Source organism: Fusarium falciforme, chromosome 6 (genome assembly GCF_026873545.1).
Source record: "Fusarium falciforme chromosome 6, complete sequence".
In the NCBI taxonomy this organism is placed as follows: Eukaryota; Fungi; Ascomycota; class Sordariomycetes; order Hypocreales; family Nectriaceae; genus Fusarium; species Fusarium falciforme.
Window position 1 is genome coordinate 357,327 of NC_070549.1, and position 20,292 is coordinate 377,618.

The window sequence follows — 20,292 nt, forward strand, 5'->3', positions numbered from 1 at the left end:
GGATCGAAGGCCGCATCACGTAGCCACCTACTATCACCCAATAGAACTATGCTCCTCTGAGGTTACAAGATGTCACTCTCGCCCACCCAGCATCAAAAGCACTATACACTATTACGTAGCAAGAAACCGTCATGTTGCAAGTTCTGGAAGACACTCTCAGGATCGTACTTTGCGGCAAGCTCCTTCATCAACTTCACTGATCCATCACCGTAGCTGCGCAATACCTTTTGAGAGGAACTCGCAACGTTTGGGAGTAAGAAGTCGAGCAATAGACCCTTCTCCCGTGCCATTGACTGCACCTTTTGAACGATCGAGTCAACAGCCTTTTGTGCCGCAGCATCCTCGCATTCGCCTTTGGGCCATTCGCAGGTAAACACCCACCCTGTCAAGCAGATGCCTTGTCAGCATCCTTATCGGGTGAGGAAAGGACTATGATCTCGAGTTCGACGTGCTCACTTACAGCACTGCGGGGTCTCTTGCAGTCCCATCACGTTGCCTCCTTTAGCCTTGCCAGCTTGAATGCATGCCATGCCTACTGGCTGGATAGTGTAGTGTAGAACAGCACCGGCCGGAAGGTCTTGAATGGCCTCAATCCACGCATTGTACACTTCAACATAGAGGCTCTCTGACACTGTGGTGGTGACTGTGCCAATAGCTCGACTGTAAAGATGTCAGTAAGTCCGCTTTGATGGGAGGGAGTCAGGGTAGGAGGGCTCACTTTTTGGGCTCCTGTTTATGGCCCATGGCCTGAGCGAGTGATAGCAAGGTACCTTTAGTTTGGGAAATGGCAGTTGACAAAAGACTACCAAGCTTGTAAAAGGGCTCAAAGGCTTTGACCTCCTCGTTTGGTTGCTCGACGTACAGACGTCCAACAGCCACGAATCCAGGATTGAAGTTTGTGAACAGTCCGATCTTGGGGTCTGATTCCAGAGAATTCTGAACTTTAATTGTCGCGTTGATGATGCCAGTATAGTCTTCCGGGTTGTAAATGTTGATGGTGTATTGGACCTTCAACAATGGCTGGGTCTCGAGATCAACGCTTGTGATGATGCCTATTGCCTACATAGTTGGGATTTATGGTGAACCGCTTCCTTCAAGCGTTAAGTCTTTACGGACCAAAGTTTGAACCGCGTCGGTGTTTTCAGCAGAATTGGCGTTCACCACTGTGTCATCCGCCAGGGCAACCTGGGAGAAAGAATCCAACCTGTTAGTGAGAACAGGTCAGGTGGAGAGGGACGATCTTACCTCGAAGTTCTTGACGTTGTCCGCTCCAACTCCATCAAGGTTTGGGAAGGCTCCTAGGCCGCCTTTATCAAGTCAGCTCCTGGTCAAGCCAGGACGGTCCTTTATAGCCCAAAGGCTGTGAGTGATGAAATACCTCCAAGAAGGAAGCCAGGCAGGCCAACTTGTTGATCTCTGCCACCAACTGCTGAGAGTTGATGATCCTCGAGCCAGGAGTACACCTCGCCCCAGGTATTCCCTGCTCCAACTCGCGCGACATTCCCTTGGATCAATTCTTTAGACTTGAGCAGGCAAAGGTCAAGAACAATGCCAGTCTCATCGGTGCTGCTGAATCCAAGATTGGGGTTGTGGCCGGTGGTTCGGACGGCGAATCTGCATTTGTGTTGCTGGATCGTCTGAAGAGACTGTGGTACTTCTTCCGTAGAGCTTAGTTTGATGTACGCAGCGGCTGGTGTCCAGCATGTTTGAGACCATGGGTGTGTTTTCGCGGCTTCATACTCGGCGCTGTCTGGAGTGATGACTTTCCCAGGAAATATGCTCTTGAAGAGATCAACAGTGGATGCCACGTTTGAAGTCATTGTGCTTGCCAGTGAGCTTCTACTTGGCCGGATATCGTCAAGGTAAGAATGGGTTCACAATGGGTTAAAGACTGAGAACGTTGGACTAGGGCTTGATCAATAACGTCGACCTAGCAATGGGTCCCTTCTCATCTTTATGTGAATGCCGAATGTCACATTCGGTTCCAAGTGCATGCTTGCAACAACCCTGTTTTTCCCATTCCCAACGAGGCGGATTGATGCGGTCATGCAGGGCTTCGTTACAGCGAGTTATCCTCTCCAGTACTTTCGCCAATCGGTTATTTCATGCCGTACCAGACGTGCCAGAGAAAACACACATTGACCAATGTCTAAGGATAATCCAGGGCAAGAAAGCGCCTCATTGAGCCTCTTTTGCCATGGTCTCTTCTGGGCGTCATCATATTTGCAGATCAGAGGCGGAGAGGATCGCTTTAGGGGCTTGGCATGGCATTGTGCAGTTAGCAACACCAAGGCGAGACTCAACCAGCTACTTAGTTCGCAGGTTTCAGCAGAATGATGAAAGAGGCTTGTCTAAGCTGAGGACAGGTTGACGAGATGCTGCCACCTATTGCAAAGAAGAGGGTAATGGTAAGATGAGAAATTTGATCCAGGCTATCTCACCAGCTTGTATCAGTAGGTAAATAACAATAAAGACAGTCTATTACAACCAATTGCAAGCAATCAACTTTTAGTGTCTTTTGCTCTTCGTTTCTACCTCAAAGGATCCGAGGCTCTATTGAGAAAACTCATTTCCTTCGCCGTCTAGCCATTAGACACCGGCAAGCACCCGCTAGTGTGGGTAAATCCAGAAAGGCGAAAGAAAAGCATAAGCTGATGCCTAAAATTTGACGGGCTAATAAATCCATCGGAAAAGGGCATGCTCTGCGAATCTTCCGACTCTGACTGGTGGAAGATGACTCACAAGAGACCCTGACTCAGCTGCACAGCCATCTCTTTTTAGTGACCGCCTGTTATTTGAATTGAAGATATGAACTTATAGTATTCATCTTCAGCTCAAGCCAAACACTATTCACGATGTGTGTGCCAGACGAAGAGCCAGGTGTGGCCCTGGAGCCGCCACGCCCCTATCAAGACCCGTTTCCATGGCATCTCGGCGTCTTTGACGCCCACAACCATGTCGCCGAGAGAATGTTGTCTGTTGCCGATTTACCAACCATGAAGGCTCGAGCGATAGCAATTATGGCAACCCGAACACAAGACCAACCACTCGTGACAGAAATTGCAAAAGCACACGGCGTGATTAGCCCAGAGTGCTTCTCACGAGACACAACTGCGGTCATTGCGGGCTACGGGCGGCATCCTTGGTTCTCCCATGAGCTTTATGATGATTTCCAGGATAACCCTACCTTCATACACCACGAAGATGTTGAAACTGCAAAGGAGAGACATTACAAGGCAGTCCTGTCCCCAAGTCCAGAAGATCCGGCCTTCTGGAGAGATCTACCGACACCGGTACCGTTATCAACCTTCCTTTCCGAGACAAGAGTGAGGTTATTGGCCGACCCCCATGCGATGGTCGGAGAAATCGGTCTGGACAAGGCCTTTCGGTTGCCGATGCAATGGCAAGATGGGGCGGGGCCTTCACGAGATCCAGCCCGTACGGGTGGTGGGAGGCAGAGGAGGCCTCTCAGTCAGTTTCGGATCCAGATTTCGCATCAGAAAACTGTCCTACTGGCCCATCTGAGTCTTGCCGGAGAACTCGGTAGGGTCGTCAGTGTTCATGGAGTTCAGGTTCACGGGCTCCTCTACGACGTCTTGACTTCATGCTGGAAAGGCCACGAAATAAAGGGACGGCGTGCCCAACAGAAGGAGGCAAAAGAAAACGGCTATCAGACCGACACAAAATCTGCGACTGAGGAAAACAACGGCAAGCCATATCCCCCACGCATTTGTCTTCACTCGTTCAGCGGAAAGTCAGATGCGGTGAAGCAGTACCTCAAACCATCGATTCCTGCCAAGATTTTCTTTTCCTTCTCAAAGACTAACAACCTCGCCTCAGAGGCGGCAAGAGCCAAAACGGAAGACGCCATCAGGACAGTGCCAGACAATCGGGTACTCGTTGAGAGCGACCTTCATACAGCGGGTGATAGAATGGATGGCGAACTTGAGGACATGTACAGAGCAATTTGCGAGATAAAGGGGTGGAGTTTAGAGGAAGGCGTTGGGAGAATTGCTTCAAATTATCGGGAGTTTGTATTTGGTTGACCAACAGTTCAGCGAGGGTAGACATTGCACATAGAGATGTAGCATTTGTTTCACATATCAGTTCTTCTTCTTCCAGAGTCTATTGTTTTTCTCTGTCTTATGACTTGCGGCAACTTGAGCCCAAGCATATCCTCTCCTATGTGTCTATTTCGGTTTCTATCCCCCACCCTCACCGACCTGTGATTCCAGTCCCTTTAGGGCAACACGTATCCTCCGTCAATAAGAAGATCGCTTCCAGTCATATAGGTAGAAGCATCACTAGCCAGATAGAGGTAGAGGCCCTTGATTTCCTTGACATGACCCTGCCTGCCAAGAACGGACATACGGTACGCCTCGCTGAGACATTCGGGACTTGCGCCCATGTTAGTATCGAAGAACCCTGGCGACACAATATTGACGCGAGCGAATTCACGCCACTCTCTGGCAATAGACTTTCCAAAATGGGTCACAAAGGCCTTGCTGGCGTTGTAGACGGGCTGGTCGGTAGGAACATTGACGATATGGCCGCTCATGCTCGAGGTGATAATCAGGTTTCCAAAGCCCTGTCGACGGAAAACCTCGCCGACATATTTGGCGGAGAATACTACGCCATCAACTGCGCTTCGTTTTCAGTATTGGTTCTGTAGTTAGGGTTCATGTTTCTTACCATTCACCGACATCTGCTTCTTGTACTCGTCCAGGGTTTGCTCAAGGATAGGCTTTGAGATAGCCATTCCTACCATGTGTTGTCAGCGCAGATATGAATCATGGGGATAAGAGTCAACTTGCCAGCATTGGCCACAAAGACATCAATCTTCCCAAAGTCCTCTACCACTTTGGTGATCGTGCTCTGGACTTGATCAGAATTGGACACTAGAGAGGGTGAGCCAATTGTCTTGACTTTTGGGTCTCTATTCATCACCCACCATCGACCTTATACGGACGGGTCGTGATGTTGTGTTCCTTGGCCAGGGTCTCGGCCTTCTCGATAGCCGTGTCGTTACTGTTTGATGATTAGACGTCGGTGGTAGAGAAAGAAGACCAGGCAATGACACGCACGAGTTGTACCAGAGAGCGACATTTGCGCCTGCCTCGGCCATGGCCTCAGCCACCGCGAAGCCAATGCCACCGGCGGCACCAGTTACGACAACAACCTTGCCATCCAGACGAAGTTGCTCCAGGACATTGTTTGGGGTGTTGGGAAAAGGGCGAGGGAAGCCGTCCCTCACGGTGGCAGCGTCTTGCGTGGACATGGACATTTTGACGGTTTCTTATAGTAACAATGAGTAAATTAAAAGATGAACGAGGTTAATGATGGGGAATTAAGAGTTGATATTTGATGACAAGCTGCTGCATGATCAGTGGGGGTCCCGCTTTGGATCCCCTCCACCCCAACCAGTAGTGAGATACTTTCTCACCAACGTCGTTGGACCTGGACCTTGCTGGTTTCAGCTACACTAGAAGCAGGTTTCGCTTCTATCTATATGTGAGTTGAGACATTCACTCAAGTTCTAGCGTGTCTCTTGATTACCACAAGCGCTGGATTACTTACACGACTCAGAACCGTAGAGTTCAATCTCCCTCGAGGTCCCCCTCACGGCCTCGTCGCCAGCCCTCTAAAAAGCCTCTTGTGGAGGACATGTGACGGCATGCTCCATACGGTGAAGAAGGCAGCGGGATCTAGTTTGATTGTAGAAGCGCTCCAATCGCTGGCACTCGTTGTGTCTTGCTCCACAATAGGTAGAACAAGAAGCTGGTGGATGGCCTGATGAATTGAGCCGGCCTATAAAGTGCTCGAAATTCCCATGGTAGATCAAGTTGAGACGCAAATCATCGATAGGCTCAACAAATCGTCAGATAGACTCTTTTGTGACATCATGGCGCATTCTCAGGAACCTTCTCTCCAATTGCGGGGAGATTCACGAGTGATAAAACTCCGGCAACCGCACCTGATTCTTCTTCCTGTCACCAATCCATTCAATCCTTGGTTTTCAGGGTCAATGACCTTCTACCGCCCCTATGGTGCTCTTTTCCACCCTATGGAAAACCCTGGCGCTGCTGCCCACAGCAGGGCTGGTCAGCGCGGACCTCGCCGCTGAGGAAGGTTACCTTGGTGTAGCTGCGGAACAGCGTATGATGAGCCCGCCGAATGAGGAAATGAACCGTGTTCATGAAGAGTAGGTACTCCCCAATTCTAGAGCTCTCAACTAACTTTGAAAGGCTTGTACGGGCCAGGATCATCCCTACCGTTATCGACGACTTCATACCCATCCTTGAGTTGAAAGTCGCTTGGAAGCACCTTCGTGCAAACCTTGGAAACATAGTCCATCCTCCATACCTTCAGAACGCGCCATCAGTCCATCTTGATCACGTCGGAGCTAAAGTCCCTTCCGACATCATGACGGATTCAAGCATGACCTATGTCATCGTCATGACTGACCCCGACGCTCCATCGCGACAGGATCCCAAGTGGTCCGAGTTCTGTCATTGGATCAGAGCTTCATATCCGGCTTTGGATTCAGTCACTAGGCGCAGGAGGAAAGATCTGGTAGAATACACGCCACCAGCACCCCCCGCCGGAACCGGACCGCATCGCTACGTGTTCCTGGCCTTTATCCCAGCCAACGGAACAAGGAAAAGACTACATCTTACCACGCCCAGCGCTAGAGTTCGCTGGGGTTCGGACACCGAGAGAACTGGTGTCCGTGATTGGGCAAATGTGAACGGACTTGTTCCCTTTGGTGAGTAGCCTGGATGTCAGATGTCAAAGCCATAAGCTCACATGTCACAGCTGCCAATTTCATCTATGCGGAGAACAAGAGGCAGTAAGTGAAGCTCAGAATGCCGAAATTTGGACTAGATTACTTATCGTTAGCCCTGCCATCCAACCCAACTTGATTATTGTTTAGGGACATGGGTGTCACCGTGTCCTCTTTTGCTCCCCACCTACCTAGGCTAGGGCTTCCCTCACTCCTTGCCATTCACTTTGCACGGCATCGTGAGTATCTTGTACCAAATCTAGTCAGTCACTACATGACCAAGCTATTATTATTCATCAATCGACAAGATACTGTCTTACGACCTACCTTTCCTTTCGTCCCACCACATGCTAAACAGCTGCCCCGTTTGCAACTCGGAGCCTCGTACGTGTCCCGCCTAGTCTACCAACTACCCCTTGCTATGCATGTCACCATTCAACGGCCATAGATTTCCCAAAACATATTCATTGCAACCCCAGCCATTCTTGCCAAGGGGACCCGGGCGCCTAACTCGTTTAGTTGACCGCGATGGTTCCGTCCCCGCACGGCGATCGACCCATTTCAGACCAAGCTTCCAATCCAAGTTCGCGGCCAGACCATGCGCATATGTCGAAGTCGTAACCCATGTCTCATAGTGTAAAACAGGAAAGTTACTCAAGCCCGCAGCCCGACCTGCGACATTGCCGGCCTTTTTGAAAGCTTGGCGAGACATGGCAAATCAGTAGACAGAATTAGAGAGCGTGACCACCTTGACGGCAGTGATCATTGCTCAAAAAGGCAGGTATCAACCGGGACGATCAACAACTCGACATATACCAGCATGAATGGCCGCATCGGCCTTTGCGGTATTATTCCGCGTATCCCTGTGAATGGCTTCAAAAAAGAATAAATAGGCCGTTCAGTCTGCACCGCAAAGTCTGTGATACTCAGCATCCATCGCAAGCCAATCACCAAGAGCAACGTCGACAACATGAAGTTCAGCCTTTGCCTCGTCTCTCTCCTGCCAGTGGCATTTGCCCTGCCAGCTGGCGCTAAGGACGAGTCCGTCTCTAAGCGTCAAAGTGCCAACACTGTGACGGATCAGCTGCTCTTCAGTGTCTCGTTGCCCACCTTTACTGCGCGACGTAACGCGCGAGACCCCCCAACCCTCATCTGGGACTCTGATGGTTGCACTTCATCTCCCGACAACCCCTTTGGCTTCCCCTTTATCCCAGCCTGCAACCGCCACGACTTTGGTTATCACAACTATCGTGCCCAGAGCCGATTCACCGTGAGCGGAAAGGCTCGCATTGATAGCAACTTCAAGACCGAGTGAGTTCCTCGCGCATCCCTTCAATGCTTTTGAATAATTACTAACATGCTATCTCAAGCCTGTACTATCAGTGCGAGTCTGTCAGCGTATCGGGTGTATGCAGGGCTTTGGCCGATGTCTACTATGCCGCCGTCCGTGCCTTTGGCGGTGATGATGCCACTCCCGGCAAGAGGAGTGACAGCGAGTTGGTGAAGGAGTATGAGGAGAAGGTGGCTATTTACAACAAGCTTGTGGAGGAAGCTCAGGAGAAGGGAGACCTCCCTCGACTGGACTAGTTGGCAAAAGTCTAGCATTGTGCTCTGGGCCTTAAAACTCCGTCAGTAGCATATTGCCTTTCACATGATTAATGAATGATTGACAAAACTTCCTCCTTCACTGCAATATATCTCCTGGTGCTTTGGTCGGTGTCCTGCCTTGAGCAATCACGGCTGCCTTATTGATAAGCTGCCCTTAAATATAATCATGAGCAAAACTAGAAGTACAAAGTTTAGAATATTCCTAACGGCACAGGGTTGATGTCACATTCAGCTGAGAGAAACAGTGGGTTTCGTAGGGATTGACGTCTTGCAATTTTAAACTCAGGTATGAAGTCGCTTGATTATTCTATCTTGTTCTTCAAGTTGATCGATACTGACATCCCACAGGTAAGGCAACAACCGTCGCCTTCAAAATGTCTGTACAGAGGTCACGGCTCTATATGAAACTGACTTGAAGGCTGGAGGCTGTTGGATCTATGTTTTTGCGACTTTGCCTGGCCCACCAACTAACAAACACAACTACATATGCTATGATCTAATCTAGTAAAATCATCGAGCCTGCTGACCGACCGTTATCGGCCTTTACGACAAACACAACCATAAATTGATCCCTCGGCACCTTCGCCGGTGGCGGGTATTTCTCGCTGACTTTGGGCCGAGTAAGACGAGCTGTCCAAGTCCATCCGTTCCCTTCCCATGACACCTGGGAAGATGGCTCCCCATTGACAACGACGCTCAGCGAGCTTGACTCACCAGAGCTTGCCAGGTGACAGGTTCCAGTCACGGTGACCAAGCGGACGTCCTGTTCAGAGCTATCCTCGCTGATTGACTCGGTTGATACGATCTTCAATATCGGCTTGACAAGAGAAGCTGGTCGACAACTCGCTCTCGGGAGCGTAATCTGATCTGAGGGCAATGATGGTGTGAGAGGTGGGTTTTGCCGGCGCTTCGATACGGTCTCATAAGCAAACGCATATCTCAAGAGGTCTTGATCCTGGTACGCTTTGCCGCAGAACGAGAGGCCGACTGGCATCTTCTCCTCCTCTAGATTCCCCATGGGAACTGTAATGCAAGGGACTCCAAGGTGCTTAAGCGATCGACCGCCATTTGCGTATTTGACTCCGTCTCGCAAAGCGTCAAGCATCGATTCGTAATTCTCATCGGAATCAGCCAACGCGACATCGCCGTTCGTTGGAAACACCACAACATCATACTCATTCTCAGTCATCCAGTCCTCCAAGTCCCTCTTCCTCATTGCCTCCAGGGCTTTTAGTGCATCCTCGCATCCTGGGAGGTCAGTAAGACCGGTCTCTCCCCGTTGTTTCACAACAGCCACCATGTCTTCGTAGCGGACCTGATTCTGCGACTCAGTATGTCGAGACGGGTCGTCCATCGGGGCAATGTGTGGGTGAATCTTCTCAAGCTCAGCAAAGGTGAAGTTTGGTATCTTGTCATCCCCATTGCTACGAAGGAAGTTGTCCCAGCTCAAAGCAATCATGTCACAGCGTTCACGTGCCGCCCATTCCTGAGATAGACCAGGAACGTTCATTCCCTGGCCAGGGAAGTGTTGTCGAGTATAATTCTCAAAGAGAGGAAAGTCGGTCTCGAGAACAGTCGCCCCTAGGGACTCGAGGTCTTTCCTTGCGCGGTCCCAGAGAGCCCTAACCCCAGCGGAGCAGGCATTCGTTGGCCTAGCGTCCTCAACTCCAATGAAGCATTTCGGAACTGCAATTCGTTTGTGTCGAAGGGCGTCCGGATCAGCCAAGGAGAGGTAGTCGTCCGGCCGAACGTCACTCGCCTTTGGGAGTGACACATAGGGCTGTGACCGCCAGAAATCCGCGTCACCTGCAGCAGCATCATCTGCAACGACAACATTGAGTACGTGGAACAAGTCCGTCATGGTTTTCGTGTGCGGGACGGCCTGATCGCAAGTCGGATATAGCGGCCATAATCCCCTAGGAGGAATGACACTGCGCGAGGAGGTGTAGGCCACCAGCGCATTGTTGGATGCTGGAGAGCGGCCTGACGTGACGGCTTCTCCAGCGAACCCAAAGGCAGCCAGGCTTGCCGCCGTGGCGACTCCGCAGCCGTAGGAGGAACCAGAAGCATAAGCAGTGCACATGTACTTCTGGTTATATGGGCTCTCAGAGCGACCATAGAGTCCGCGTTGACAACCACCGTCCGCCATTGGGGGCATGTTTGTCTTTCCTAGGACAACCGCACCGGCCTTGCGGAGCAACTCCACAATAGCTGCATCCTCTGATGCTTTAAGGTTGGCAAAAGCAGGCGATGCAGCAGCGACAGTCATTCCTTGGACTCTGTAGCTATCCTTCACCGTGAAAGGGATGCCTTCGAGAGGCCGGGGCGTCTTTCCAGAAGCGCGGTAGTCATCCGAGGCTTGGGCTTCAGCAAAGGCATTGGAGTTGAGGACGCAAATCGAATTGAGACGTGGGCCTCGACAATCATATTTTCCGATGCGATGAAGGTAAAGAGAGACAAGCTCAACACTGGTGATGACTCGAGCACCGAGCAACTGTTTGAGGTCGCTGATGCTGGCATCCAGCAGGTTGAATGTGGTCTTGTCCATGATGAAGGAAGGCAAAGTTGTGTGGAAGTGGAAGCAAAAGCGAGCCTTGAGAAAGAATGGATGTTGATGCCGTGTCGATTGCAAGAGATGAGATTCTTCTCGGGACAATACAAGGTATTTATAAGGGCAATTGTGGTGTTCATGCACAACCCTGGCTCGACATACTCTCCGAAGCAAAACTCGCCCGTTTCGACCTTCCTTTCTAGCTGGTTGACCACACGTGTACCTACAAGCAACCAGTCCAGTCCATTCTCTGCTAATACCACAGATTTGTTGCATTTTGCATGCTTGCTCGTTGTGTGAACATCATCTCCGAAGTTATGTGTATACTAATCGGGAAGTTCGTGGCGAATCCTGTGTTGGAAGTTCGAAGCGAACTTCGGAAGCGTTGGTTACACCGCACACCTGACTCAGCAAGTTAGCAGTCCCTACTCCCTCGACTCTGTTCTCCCATGCATCACCTCTCCCTATCTCCGACTCAACCCGTAGCACCCTTCGTCTGGATTCTCCACAATGGCGAGCCCGAGGAAAACTGATTGCTGCTGGACATGTAAGCTAAGACATGTCAAGTGTGACGGAGGAGAAACAGCCTGTCTACAATGCACGAGCCGGCACATAGACTGCCATGGATATGGCCAGAAGCCAGCATGGATGGATGGAGGGACGGAGGAAGAGCAGGAAAGACAACGTATTAAACGCGCAGTCATGAAGAATTTCAAACAGAAGAAGAAGCGTCGTCTCGCCAAAAACCAGGGTCATGCACAGCCACGAGTGCAAAGCCCACACGCATCAAGGCCCCCCTCGCAGCCTGAACAGTGCACTGACACCCTTGAAGGTGAGTGGAATACGCTCTGCTTGCATGTCGTTGTTTTTCCTAGGATGAATAAATGTATACTTACTCCACAACCTGTAGTTACTTGTCAAGATACCACCTCGTCATTAGACCGGCAACCCTGGCAAAGCCGCATTCTCTCTGGCTGTTCGTTTCCAAAACCCCTGCAGTATGATGAAGCCAGTCTTTTGATGCACTATCTCGACCATGTTTTCCCCTACCAATACCCATTCTGCGGAAAAGGTGAGTGGTCTCGTGGTTGGCTCCTTTGGCTCTTGAGCAAAAACGGGCCCCTTTATCGAGCGTCTCTAGGTCTCGCAGCGCTACACCGTCGGGCACTGCTCGGGGATACAGAGACTCACCACCTTGAGCTTGAGTTTCACACCAACGCCCTGAGTCAGCTCCAGGATTTTATCGTTTCCTTCAATACTGATGAGCTTCGGCCTGATGATGAGAACCTCGTCGAGATAATAGCCTGTGGCGTGGCTCTAATTAGCTTTGAGGTGAGATTCAACCATCAGCTCGAGTACTGAGTCTCCTGACAGCTGAAAGGTCCTGCGGGGAAGCACGAATAATTGGCAACCACATTTGTGTGCTATGGCTTCAATCGGTACCGCAATACACGACCGGCATCAACTTCCACAGTCACCAAACCGAGTGTTGCCTCTTCTGTTCGAAAACAAAGCCACAGCAGCGATTTCGTTCCACATTCCGGTATTGTTATGGATGGACATTTTAGCCTGCATCGCGACACAGCAAAAGCCAAAGTTGCCCTATGAGGAATGGCTAGGTCCCAGTTGTAGCTTTGACCTTGTACGTCTAATGGGGTGCCATAACTCGGTCATGAAGTCCATAGGCGACCTGGGGGCCCTCAACGAGTGGACGGTCGAGGCCTTCAACTCAAACCAGCTTGAACTAGAGCAACTCAGAAGGAGAAAGCAACACATAGAGGATGACTTGGAGGATTGTATGGAAGCTATTCCCATAACTTCAGCAGAGGTTTGCCAAGTGTCATTCTTTACCAATGATTCTTCATTACTAACACAAAGGAAGGCACGAATGCGATCTGGTCAAGGCTGTGTCACTCGCATATTTGCCGCTGCAGCGTTGGTTCAACTTCAGCTTGTCGGCCAGAGGATGTTGCCGCGTCCCTCATCAACTAGGATACGGAGAGCAGTGAGCCGGACGATACTGGAGATTCAGATGGCCCAGGACACAATTTCCCCTCGACAAATAAGCTGGCCTATATGCGTCGCTGGGTGTGTGGCTGATCCAGATCAAAGACTATTCTTCGAGCAGCTGCTAGAGGAGACGCTCTCCCAAGGAGACGGTATGATTGGAAATTGCGGAACAATTCTAGATATTATACAAAATAGTTGGAGATACCAGGGAGATCAGCCAGATGTCCAATGGGACTGTGGCAGTGTCATGAAGGAGATGGGCATTTGCGCCCTGCTAATTTGAGTGGGAGGAGGAAACGTCCAAATAGCTCGCACGTCCCTAGGCCCAAGCCCGAGATTGTCAGTTGGGCCATTGGTCCCAGAGGTTGCTAATATGTTCTCGATCCAACGTGTTGGTTGTAGTGGAATTCAAGTGTTTGATGTCTAGTGTATAAACAAGGCAAGTGGTCAGAATAGAGTTGAACCATCTGCATCAACTCAAATACCGAGGGACCCAATGAAACGGCCATCTCTATCAGGAAACCCAAGTTGTCAGCTACCCGGACGAAGCCAACTCCCGTCTTCACAATGTTGGCCGAGATCCTGGCCACCGCCACCCCCGCATCGTTATCCCGAGTCACGGCCCCCAGGCTCAAGCCCGAGGCCGTCCGCTAAGCTCAAAGAGGAAAGTCGATTGCCCATTCCCAAGTGGATCCCTCGGTCTAGAGATCTCAGCCTGTAAGGTCTCGTCTTTCAACCCAGGTTCCCCGCGCGGACTCGGAGGTCCAGCCATGCCGCACCAACGCTTATCGATGCTTGCAACCCGAGGACGCGATATCTCGCAGGGGACATCTCCTGGCTGGTGCCGACATCAGCGTCGATTGCTTGTGCAGGAGCCAGACATCTTATATCTGCCGGCCAGGTGGATCGCTCGCCTTCTTAAATCTCCACCTCCACGTTTACGCACCTCACTCATCCATATCCGGGCACAAGTTTGCAAACTCGGATCAGTTCATCCGTGGCAACTGCAGACGAGACGATCGGAGCAAGATCCAAATCCAGGGGTTCCCGATTGTCGAGCATTGGACTCCGCATTCTGTCTCCCTTTACACCCTTGCAAGCAATATCCCAGAGCGGCTTAGCATCGACACCCTCCCAAACCCAGAACACCATGGGCAAGACAAGAGTTCGCGTCGTCGAAGGCTCTTGCTGGCCCTGCAAGAAACGTCGAATCAAGTGCGACCTAGCCAAACCCATCTGTTCGAGATGCGCCAAAGTCGGCGCCTCTTGCGATTACAATACCCGGTTGATCAGATGGAGCACGCGACCAGCTGTTACAGTACCCGCCATCTATCAAGTAACCAGTCGTGATGAACAACTGGCTTCCTCTCTCGCCGTCTACGAGAAGCGCTCACTCGACTACTTCCACGGCCGTTTCTGGCCGTTACTCACAACTGCTTCAGAACCATGCGCACCTCCGACCCTCATCGCTTTAGAGCATCGCGTCGTATTGCTTGCCACCTGCGTCCTAGCCGACTCACACCGGTGGCTACAAGATGGACGCAACAGTCGCAGCATCATGAACGTCAAGCGCGCGGAATGTCTCGCCGCCCTACGTGAAAAGGTCAATGACTATTGTGCAAAGGACGATGGCCCACTGCAGACACTCCTGTTTGCCGTGTTGCTACTCTACTTCCATGACGGTTTTCTCGAGTGCGCGCAGTCCTCGATGTCTACTTCAAGTCATCGGGATGGAGTGCTAGCCATCCTCCAACGCCTCGGGGGCATAGAAACCGTCCTGGGTAGTGGCCAAGACCCCCTTCACATGCTCCTATCAGAGTTTGCAACAACAGATCTCACCAGAGCTATGCTCACAGGTCAAGCTCCTTCCTTTTCACCTGCCTTGTGGGATGTTGTCGACAGGGGTCCTGTCTGGTGGGGGAGAGACACAATGGGATATTGTTCGCTCTCGTCTGTCTTTCAGGAGATATCAAGCATGGCCTTCTATCTCGAAGATGTGGCACAGATGCGCCAGGAGTTCTCAATCGAACGAATCCGAACCTTTGAAGTGTCTCTGAGGCCGACATACGCACCCCTGGCTCTAGAAGACCTGCCTTCTCCTGGTTCAAGTTCGAAAGCACCGACAGAGTCTGACAAAGAATCGGCGCAAGCATACAGCCTCGTCCGCATCTTCCAACACTCAGCACTCATTTATCTCTACCGGGCAATCTGCGGCCTGCCCTCCAATCACGCATTGGTCCAACAACATACTCAATCATGTCTGGACTGTATCTCCAGCATCAAACGGCCCTCCAAGATCCTCAACTGTTCAGTCCTACCTCTTTGCATTGCAGGTGCTCATGCCCAATGTCCAAAGCAGCAGCGGGCGGTTCGCAGTATGGCGACATTTATATATGATGAGATTCGGTTTGCTTCCGTCAACTCGGTCGTTGCGGCTTTGGAAGCCATCTGGAAGAGAACGCCGGAGGAGAGCTTGACTTGGACTGAAATGTTTTCACACTTGAACCCGGAGGCCATTATCCTATAGCCACCATGTATATAGTAGTCAGAATACCCCTTCTTTTTATCATCAAAAGCGGTTCGAGAGGCGATTGTGAAGCACTAGAGCGAGGATCTGATTGTGAATGGCTTCATCGCACTAGGCATCTATGGCAGGCGATACTGTTAGTCCCTGTGGGGGGAATAGGCAGATGGGCTACTCCTTTAAGCACGCTAAGAGATCGAGGAGTTCTATCAAGGGTATCTAAGCAGCATCAATCTACCTCGCCACAGAAGCAAACATTGACCTTGCTGCCAGTATGTCATTAACCTGCCGAGGGCGCGGTTGGGACACAGCTTTACAATCTTCAACACCCCCTGTCCCCACGATCGCTTGTTTGGCTCCACTGGCGCAGGCGGTCGCCGCGTTTTCTCGAGGATAGATGCTTTCTCAAAGCCTATAATCATCACCCGGCCAGTCTCGTGGTTAATCAGTGCGTTTGCCTTCCTCACGTCAAGATGCACACCCCTTCCAAATGCAATTCTCTGAGGGAGCGTAACACCTCTCCCTCGAGGGACTTGTTCATCGTGCCCAAGTTCCCGGCACAGTCTAGGCTGTCTCCTCCCCACGAGAGAAATGACAGGTGTACGATGTAAACCCGCAGGTCGTAATAATAAGTCCTCCCAAGATCGCAAAGGTCAATAGCGCCCATGAAGACGGGCACACTGATGCCTTGCAGTCTGTGTAGATGCTGATACACTGCCGCCTCATGCTCCAGATCCTCGATGAACGCCGCCACAGTGCCCTTGCTGACAAAGGTGTAGCCGTACTTAAGCAGGGTGAGCTGGAATAGCACTCCCCGCGACCCTTCCTTGCCTAGGCGAACCATTGCCTCGTCCAGTGATCGCTTGAGTTGCTTCACCAACACGGGCAGGATGAGCGTTGGCAAGCTATGGAACACCTGAAGACATGGTCTGAGGACTATGAGATAATGCTACGATCTATCCCGGTTAGCGAGAAAACAGCCCCGGCCGACTCACTGGTATAAACGCAAATCTGGTCTGGGCGAAGTTGGCTGCGGTCTAGTCCGTCCGGGCCTGGTGTTCTCGGCGGTGTCACCGGCGGACCTTGTCGCTCAACGACCTCTTCAGCGACGTCGCTGATGGCGCTCGGATGGTTCTCGAAGATGATGCCGTCTCCGACGTTGAACTCGTCGCAGAATGCCTCCTCCTCCGTCAGTCGCTGCACGATTGACCGCACCAGATCTTCCATACTATTATGCTGGAAATGCTCCAAGCCCTTCTCGTTCGAAATCGCTCTGCGGGATACTCTGGCGTCGAGGCCACGTAGGAAGGCCTGGCTCTCGAAGGATCGGTCATCGTCGGTGAGCGTAGAATAGACGGCGCCGAATGTTATCCTCTGCCCTTCCAAAAAGTCCACCCAGGGCTCGAGGCGCGTCGGGGAGAACTTGTTTCGCGGGTTTGTTATCGATCCCTTGGATTTCAAGCTCTTGTCCGTTTGGACAGAAAACTTGGTGAAAACCAGGTCATGACAGGCGTTGATGTATTCGTCTAACGTCGTCGGTCGGGTCTCTTTTTCAGCATTGTCGGCGCGTCGCTCAGCTTCCTGCAGGAGCCTTTGCAGTCTCTGCACTTCTCACTCCATCTGTGATCCATTCGTGCATGGGAGGGCAGACCCGATCGAGAGATGTGTCGTATGGTTGAATGCGTTGTCATGACTGATCTCTTCTTTGTTGACGGCAGGAACGCGTTAGTGGGTCTTGGTGGCGCGTGAGGAGAAACACGGGCGACCCTAAAATATACATGAAACATGTATAAGTACGTATGAATTTTTAGGGTAATCGCAGCTTAGAAGTTAATAAAGATTAATAAAAAAATTCTAAAAAACAATCCTAAATATCTAAGTAACTTATTTAATATTAATAATGTTTTTTTTTTCCTAAAAATATTCTTATATAAGTATCTATTTATTAACGCTTTTCTCTCTTCTATAGGGTAGCGTAGTCTGGGGCAAGTCCCAGCTGGTACTTACCTCTGGAGCACGCCCGAGCGAGTGGCCTGGCACGTGACATCAGAAATCTTATCACAGACGATTCATGGAGTGTCAGGTGACCACGGACACAGTACTCTACAAATCCTCCCAAACAGCCCGAGGCAGCGGCGTTACCTTTCCGAAAACAAGGCCCAAAACTCACTTCATCTCGAGTTTTCGTAGTAGTCATGTATGGAGCCGAAGTATGGCGGAATACCCCAAAGTCGAGGGCACGGATGACAAGTGGCGAAGTTGAAGTTCCTCCAGGCTCACTGAGTCTATTCAGAGTCTCCCCGTGAAGTGTCGCCGCACCCAAGGACGATGCACCGCCTCAGACGGTGAGATGGACACGTTTTAGACTTTTGCAACCTCAGTTGAAGAGGATCTTGACGAGTTTCCGCACAACTCGCAACCATGAAGTTCCAGTCCACCGGTATAACCTCCATCATCTTGGCACTCTCTCTCGTTTTGACAACTCCTCTTTCGATTGGAACGTATGGACTTGCAGAGGCAAAAGTTTCGGGCGCTACCAGACAAGCGATTCACGATGGCTCTCAAAACAGAGACAGCCCGCAATTTGTGATGATCTTGTACGTCCCCAGGCACACATATCAGTCCTCGTCTGCTGACGGAAACCAGTGGCGATTCGTTTTCAAGGATCGGAACTCAACATAACATAAGCAGGTGGCGCAAGCCTGGCCCCCATGCAGCGAACCCGATTGGAAATCCCAGATGGCCGGGCAAGACGTCGACAGGAGGCAAGAACTGGATAGGCTACATGGTAGCCGAGTTCAACCACACGCTCACTTTTGCCTATGGCTTCGCAAGCTCTGGTGCTGTGGTGGACCCTCGCCTGGTTAAGCCAAATCCTTACTACGCCTACTGCTTCCAAGATCAGATCGGTCATTTCAACAAGAGCATCGGCCACAGGCCTGACTATGCCCCGTGGAATGCTGACAACGCCGTCGCGGCCATCTGGTTCGGTGTCAACGATGTTCGACTGTCTTTTACCGAGAATGGCATAAAAAAACTCATGAAAGCAACTGTGAAGCGACTATTCGAGTTTACTCATGAATTACACAAACTGGGGCTTCGGCAATTTGTCTTCTTGGAAGTGCCTCGTGAGTTATACCTACACGTGTTCTAGACGGGCATACTAATCAGAAACATAGCACTTGAATTCTTGCCTATATTCCAGCCGAGGAAGCCGGGAAAGAAGTACGTGACGCTTACCTATGCTATCAGGGTGTGGAATGATTTTCTTCTTGAGCATATAGATCGTTTCAGGCAGGACCATCCTGACTCCAAGGCCTCTGTTGTGCAAATATGGGATATCTATATGAACGCTATGCTTGACCCCGAGTCCTTAGGATCGCGTAATAACCATTGTACTGATCGGAGAGGAGAGAAATGTGTAAGTCATCATTTGAGAGATGGAATATTTGGCCACTGACTCGTTGTAGTTGTGGTATGATATCTTACACCCGGGAAAGAGGATTCATCGGCTCATGGCAAAGCGTGTGGCAGAGGCTGCATGGGGAGGGCAATGGAACTTGTAGGCGTGTACGAAAATCTCATTGCTTTAAATAAGAGAAGAAAACTGGGTATTAGCTATTAAAACATCATTTGCCCGCGTCCCTAGCGTTCCTCAACCCCGTCCGTTGTGCCCTTCCAAGCACAGAAGGACTCATTCTGACGATGTAGGCTCACCACACACACGGATAACTAACTTCCCCTTGGCGGTCCCCGACTTCAGCTTTGCATATGCTTTGGCAGCGTCCTCCAAACTGTACTCCTCCTCAATGACTGGCTTGACCTTGCCCTCCTCGATCCACTGTGCAACTTGCCCGAAATCCTTTGTGTTTGCACTCACTGAGTGGAAAACGAACTTTCGCTGGCCGCCTCCGAGCCACTTGGGGAGTACGTGAATGGCGAATAGTGTCTTGAAAGTCTTGAATTGGGGCGGCAGGCCAACAGCTACATACGTCCCCTGGGGTTTGAGGTAGTGGTGACATTGCCAATACAGCTCAGGCTTGGCAAAGATGGTATCCAGGATATGGTCGTATTGGTGACCGGTTCGCTTGAGTGCCGTGACGATATCTTCGGCTTTGTAGTCAATCACTTCGTCAGCACCAAGGTTTCGGCATAGGTCCGCGTTGACACCTGAGCAGACGGCGGTGACCTGAGAACAGCCCAAAGCTTTGGCGATCTGGATGGCAAAGACACCAACGCCACCGCTGCCGCCATTGATGAGGACCTTATTTCCGGGTTCTAGGTACGGAGCAAAGGATTGAAGAGGTGCTGTGCCGCAGATGCCCACACAGGCGGCATCTCTCAGAGATACACCGTCAGGAACAGGTGCAACACCCGCCTTTCTGACTTCGACGTACTCTGCTAAGGTTCCACCTACTGGGGGCTCAGTTCTTCCAAAAACACGCTGACCAGGCTTGAGATCGGACAGCGAGGTGGCAACAACAGTGCCGGAAAAGTCCAGCCCAGGAGTGGCGGGTTTCTTGATGAAGGTGCTGCCCAATGGCATCTCGGCTGGCTTGTAGTCGAGATGGTTCAGGGACGCGTAGGCAACCTTGACAAGAGTGTGGTCTTTTGGTAGGGAATGGGCGTTCTTTGGTAGTTTGGCCTCAGCGTTCAGTGTGAGGTTCTTTTCAATGCCACCAGCGATGGAGCGCCATTGGGCGGCTCGCATGGTTGGCGGAAGCTCAGTGGGTGTAGTCATGATGAACGAATCTGTAGAGTTCTGTTTACAATGATGAAACGATCTCAACGAGATGACTTTACAGAAGCATGTTG

At 51.1% G+C, this 20,292-nt stretch overlaps 9 protein-coding genes and 1 pseudogene across 10 annotated transcripts, besides 1 other annotated feature; 5 read left to right on the forward strand and 5 right to left on the reverse strand.

Annotated features, from left to right (window-relative positions):
• Positions 1 to 101: 101 nt before the first annotated feature.
• On the reverse strand, positions 102 to 1,838 carry NCS54_00763800 (annotated as a pseudogene). The gene is made up of 6 exons: positions 1,379 to 1,838; positions 1,246 to 1,307; positions 1,117 to 1,185; positions 719 to 1,059; positions 461 to 660; positions 102 to 382 (listed from the first exon to the last, which is right to left on the reverse strand).
• Positions 102 to 1,838: a sequence feature.
• Positions 1,839 to 4,240: 2,402 nt separating this feature from the next.
• NCS54_00763900 (Hypothetical protein) lies at positions 4,241 to 5,284 on the reverse strand (the record flags this gene model as incomplete). The annotated part of the gene is made up of 5 exons (XM_053153054.1): positions 4,241 to 4,641; positions 4,693 to 4,761; positions 4,815 to 4,898; positions 4,952 to 5,028; positions 5,085 to 5,284. The coding sequence occupies 5 exons, from the start codon at positions 5,282 to 5,284 to the stop codon at positions 4,241 to 4,243; spliced, it is 831 nt and encodes a 276-aa protein (XP_053009029.1).
• Positions 5,285 to 6,044: 760 nt separating this feature from the next.
• NCS54_00764000 (Hypothetical protein) lies at positions 6,045 to 6,934 on the forward strand (the record flags this gene model as incomplete). The annotated part of the gene is made up of 4 exons (XM_053153055.1): positions 6,045 to 6,202; positions 6,246 to 6,766; positions 6,817 to 6,850; positions 6,901 to 6,934. 4 exons carry the CDS (start codon positions 6,045 to 6,047, stop codon positions 6,932 to 6,934), a joined length of 747 nt encoding a protein of 248 aa, XP_053009030.1.
• Positions 6,935 to 7,754: 820 nt separating this feature from the next.
• NCS54_00764100 (Hypothetical protein) lies at positions 7,755 to 8,371 on the forward strand (the record flags this gene model as incomplete). Its single annotated transcript, XM_053153056.1, has 2 exons — positions 7,755 to 8,095; positions 8,155 to 8,371. 2 exons carry the CDS (start codon positions 7,755 to 7,757, stop codon positions 8,369 to 8,371), a joined length of 558 nt encoding a protein of 185 aa, XP_053009031.1.
• Positions 8,372 to 8,888: 517 nt separating this feature from the next.
• Positions 8,889 to 10,940, reverse strand: NCS54_00764200 (Amidase domain-containing protein; the record flags this gene model as incomplete). The annotated part of the gene is made up of 1 exon (XM_053153057.1): positions 8,889 to 10,940. One exon carries the CDS (start codon positions 10,938 to 10,940, stop codon positions 8,889 to 8,891), a length of 2,052 nt encoding a protein of 683 aa, XP_053009032.1.
• A 705-nt stretch (positions 10,941 to 11,645) lies between these two features.
• NCS54_00764300 (Zn(2)-C6 fungal-type domain-containing protein) lies at positions 11,646 to 13,236 on the forward strand (the record flags this gene model as incomplete). Its single annotated transcript, XM_053153058.1, has 5 exons — positions 11,646 to 11,775; positions 11,854 to 12,015; positions 12,127 to 12,275; positions 12,767 to 12,771; positions 12,826 to 13,236. 5 exons carry the CDS (start codon positions 11,646 to 11,648, stop codon positions 12,950 to 12,952), a joined length of 573 nt encoding a protein of 190 aa, XP_053009033.1. The 3' UTR covers positions 12,953 to 13,236.
• Positions 13,237 to 14,103: 867 nt separating this feature from the next.
• On the forward strand, positions 14,104 to 15,480 carry NCS54_00764400 (Zn(2)-C6 fungal-type domain-containing protein; the record flags this gene model as incomplete). The annotated part of the gene is made up of 1 exon (XM_053153059.1): positions 14,104 to 15,480. One exon carries the CDS (start codon positions 14,104 to 14,106, stop codon positions 15,478 to 15,480), a length of 1,377 nt encoding a protein of 458 aa, XP_053009034.1.
• A 460-nt stretch (positions 15,481 to 15,940) lies between these two features.
• Positions 15,941 to 17,116, reverse strand: NCS54_00764500 (Protein kinase domain-containing protein; the record flags this gene model as incomplete). Its single annotated transcript, XM_053153060.1, has 3 exons — positions 15,941 to 16,413; positions 16,473 to 17,058; positions 17,093 to 17,116. The coding sequence occupies 3 exons, from the start codon at positions 17,114 to 17,116 to the stop codon at positions 15,941 to 15,943; spliced, it is 1,083 nt and encodes a 360-aa protein (XP_053009035.1).
• Positions 17,117 to 17,898: 782 nt separating this feature from the next.
• Positions 17,899 to 19,043, forward strand: NCS54_00764600 (Hypothetical protein; the record flags this gene model as incomplete). The annotated part of the gene is made up of 4 exons (XM_053153061.1): positions 17,899 to 18,074; positions 18,124 to 18,605; positions 18,657 to 18,898; positions 18,948 to 19,043. 4 exons carry the CDS (start codon positions 17,899 to 17,901, stop codon positions 19,041 to 19,043), a joined length of 996 nt encoding a protein of 331 aa, XP_053009036.1.
• Positions 19,044 to 19,171: 128 nt separating this feature from the next.
• Positions 19,172 to 20,218, reverse strand: NCS54_00764700 (PKS-ER domain-containing protein; the record flags this gene model as incomplete). The annotated part of the gene is made up of 1 exon (XM_053153062.1): positions 19,172 to 20,218. One exon carries the CDS (start codon positions 20,216 to 20,218, stop codon positions 19,172 to 19,174), a length of 1,047 nt encoding a protein of 348 aa, XP_053009037.1.
• Between the last annotated feature and the right edge of the window lie 74 nt (positions 20,219 to 20,292).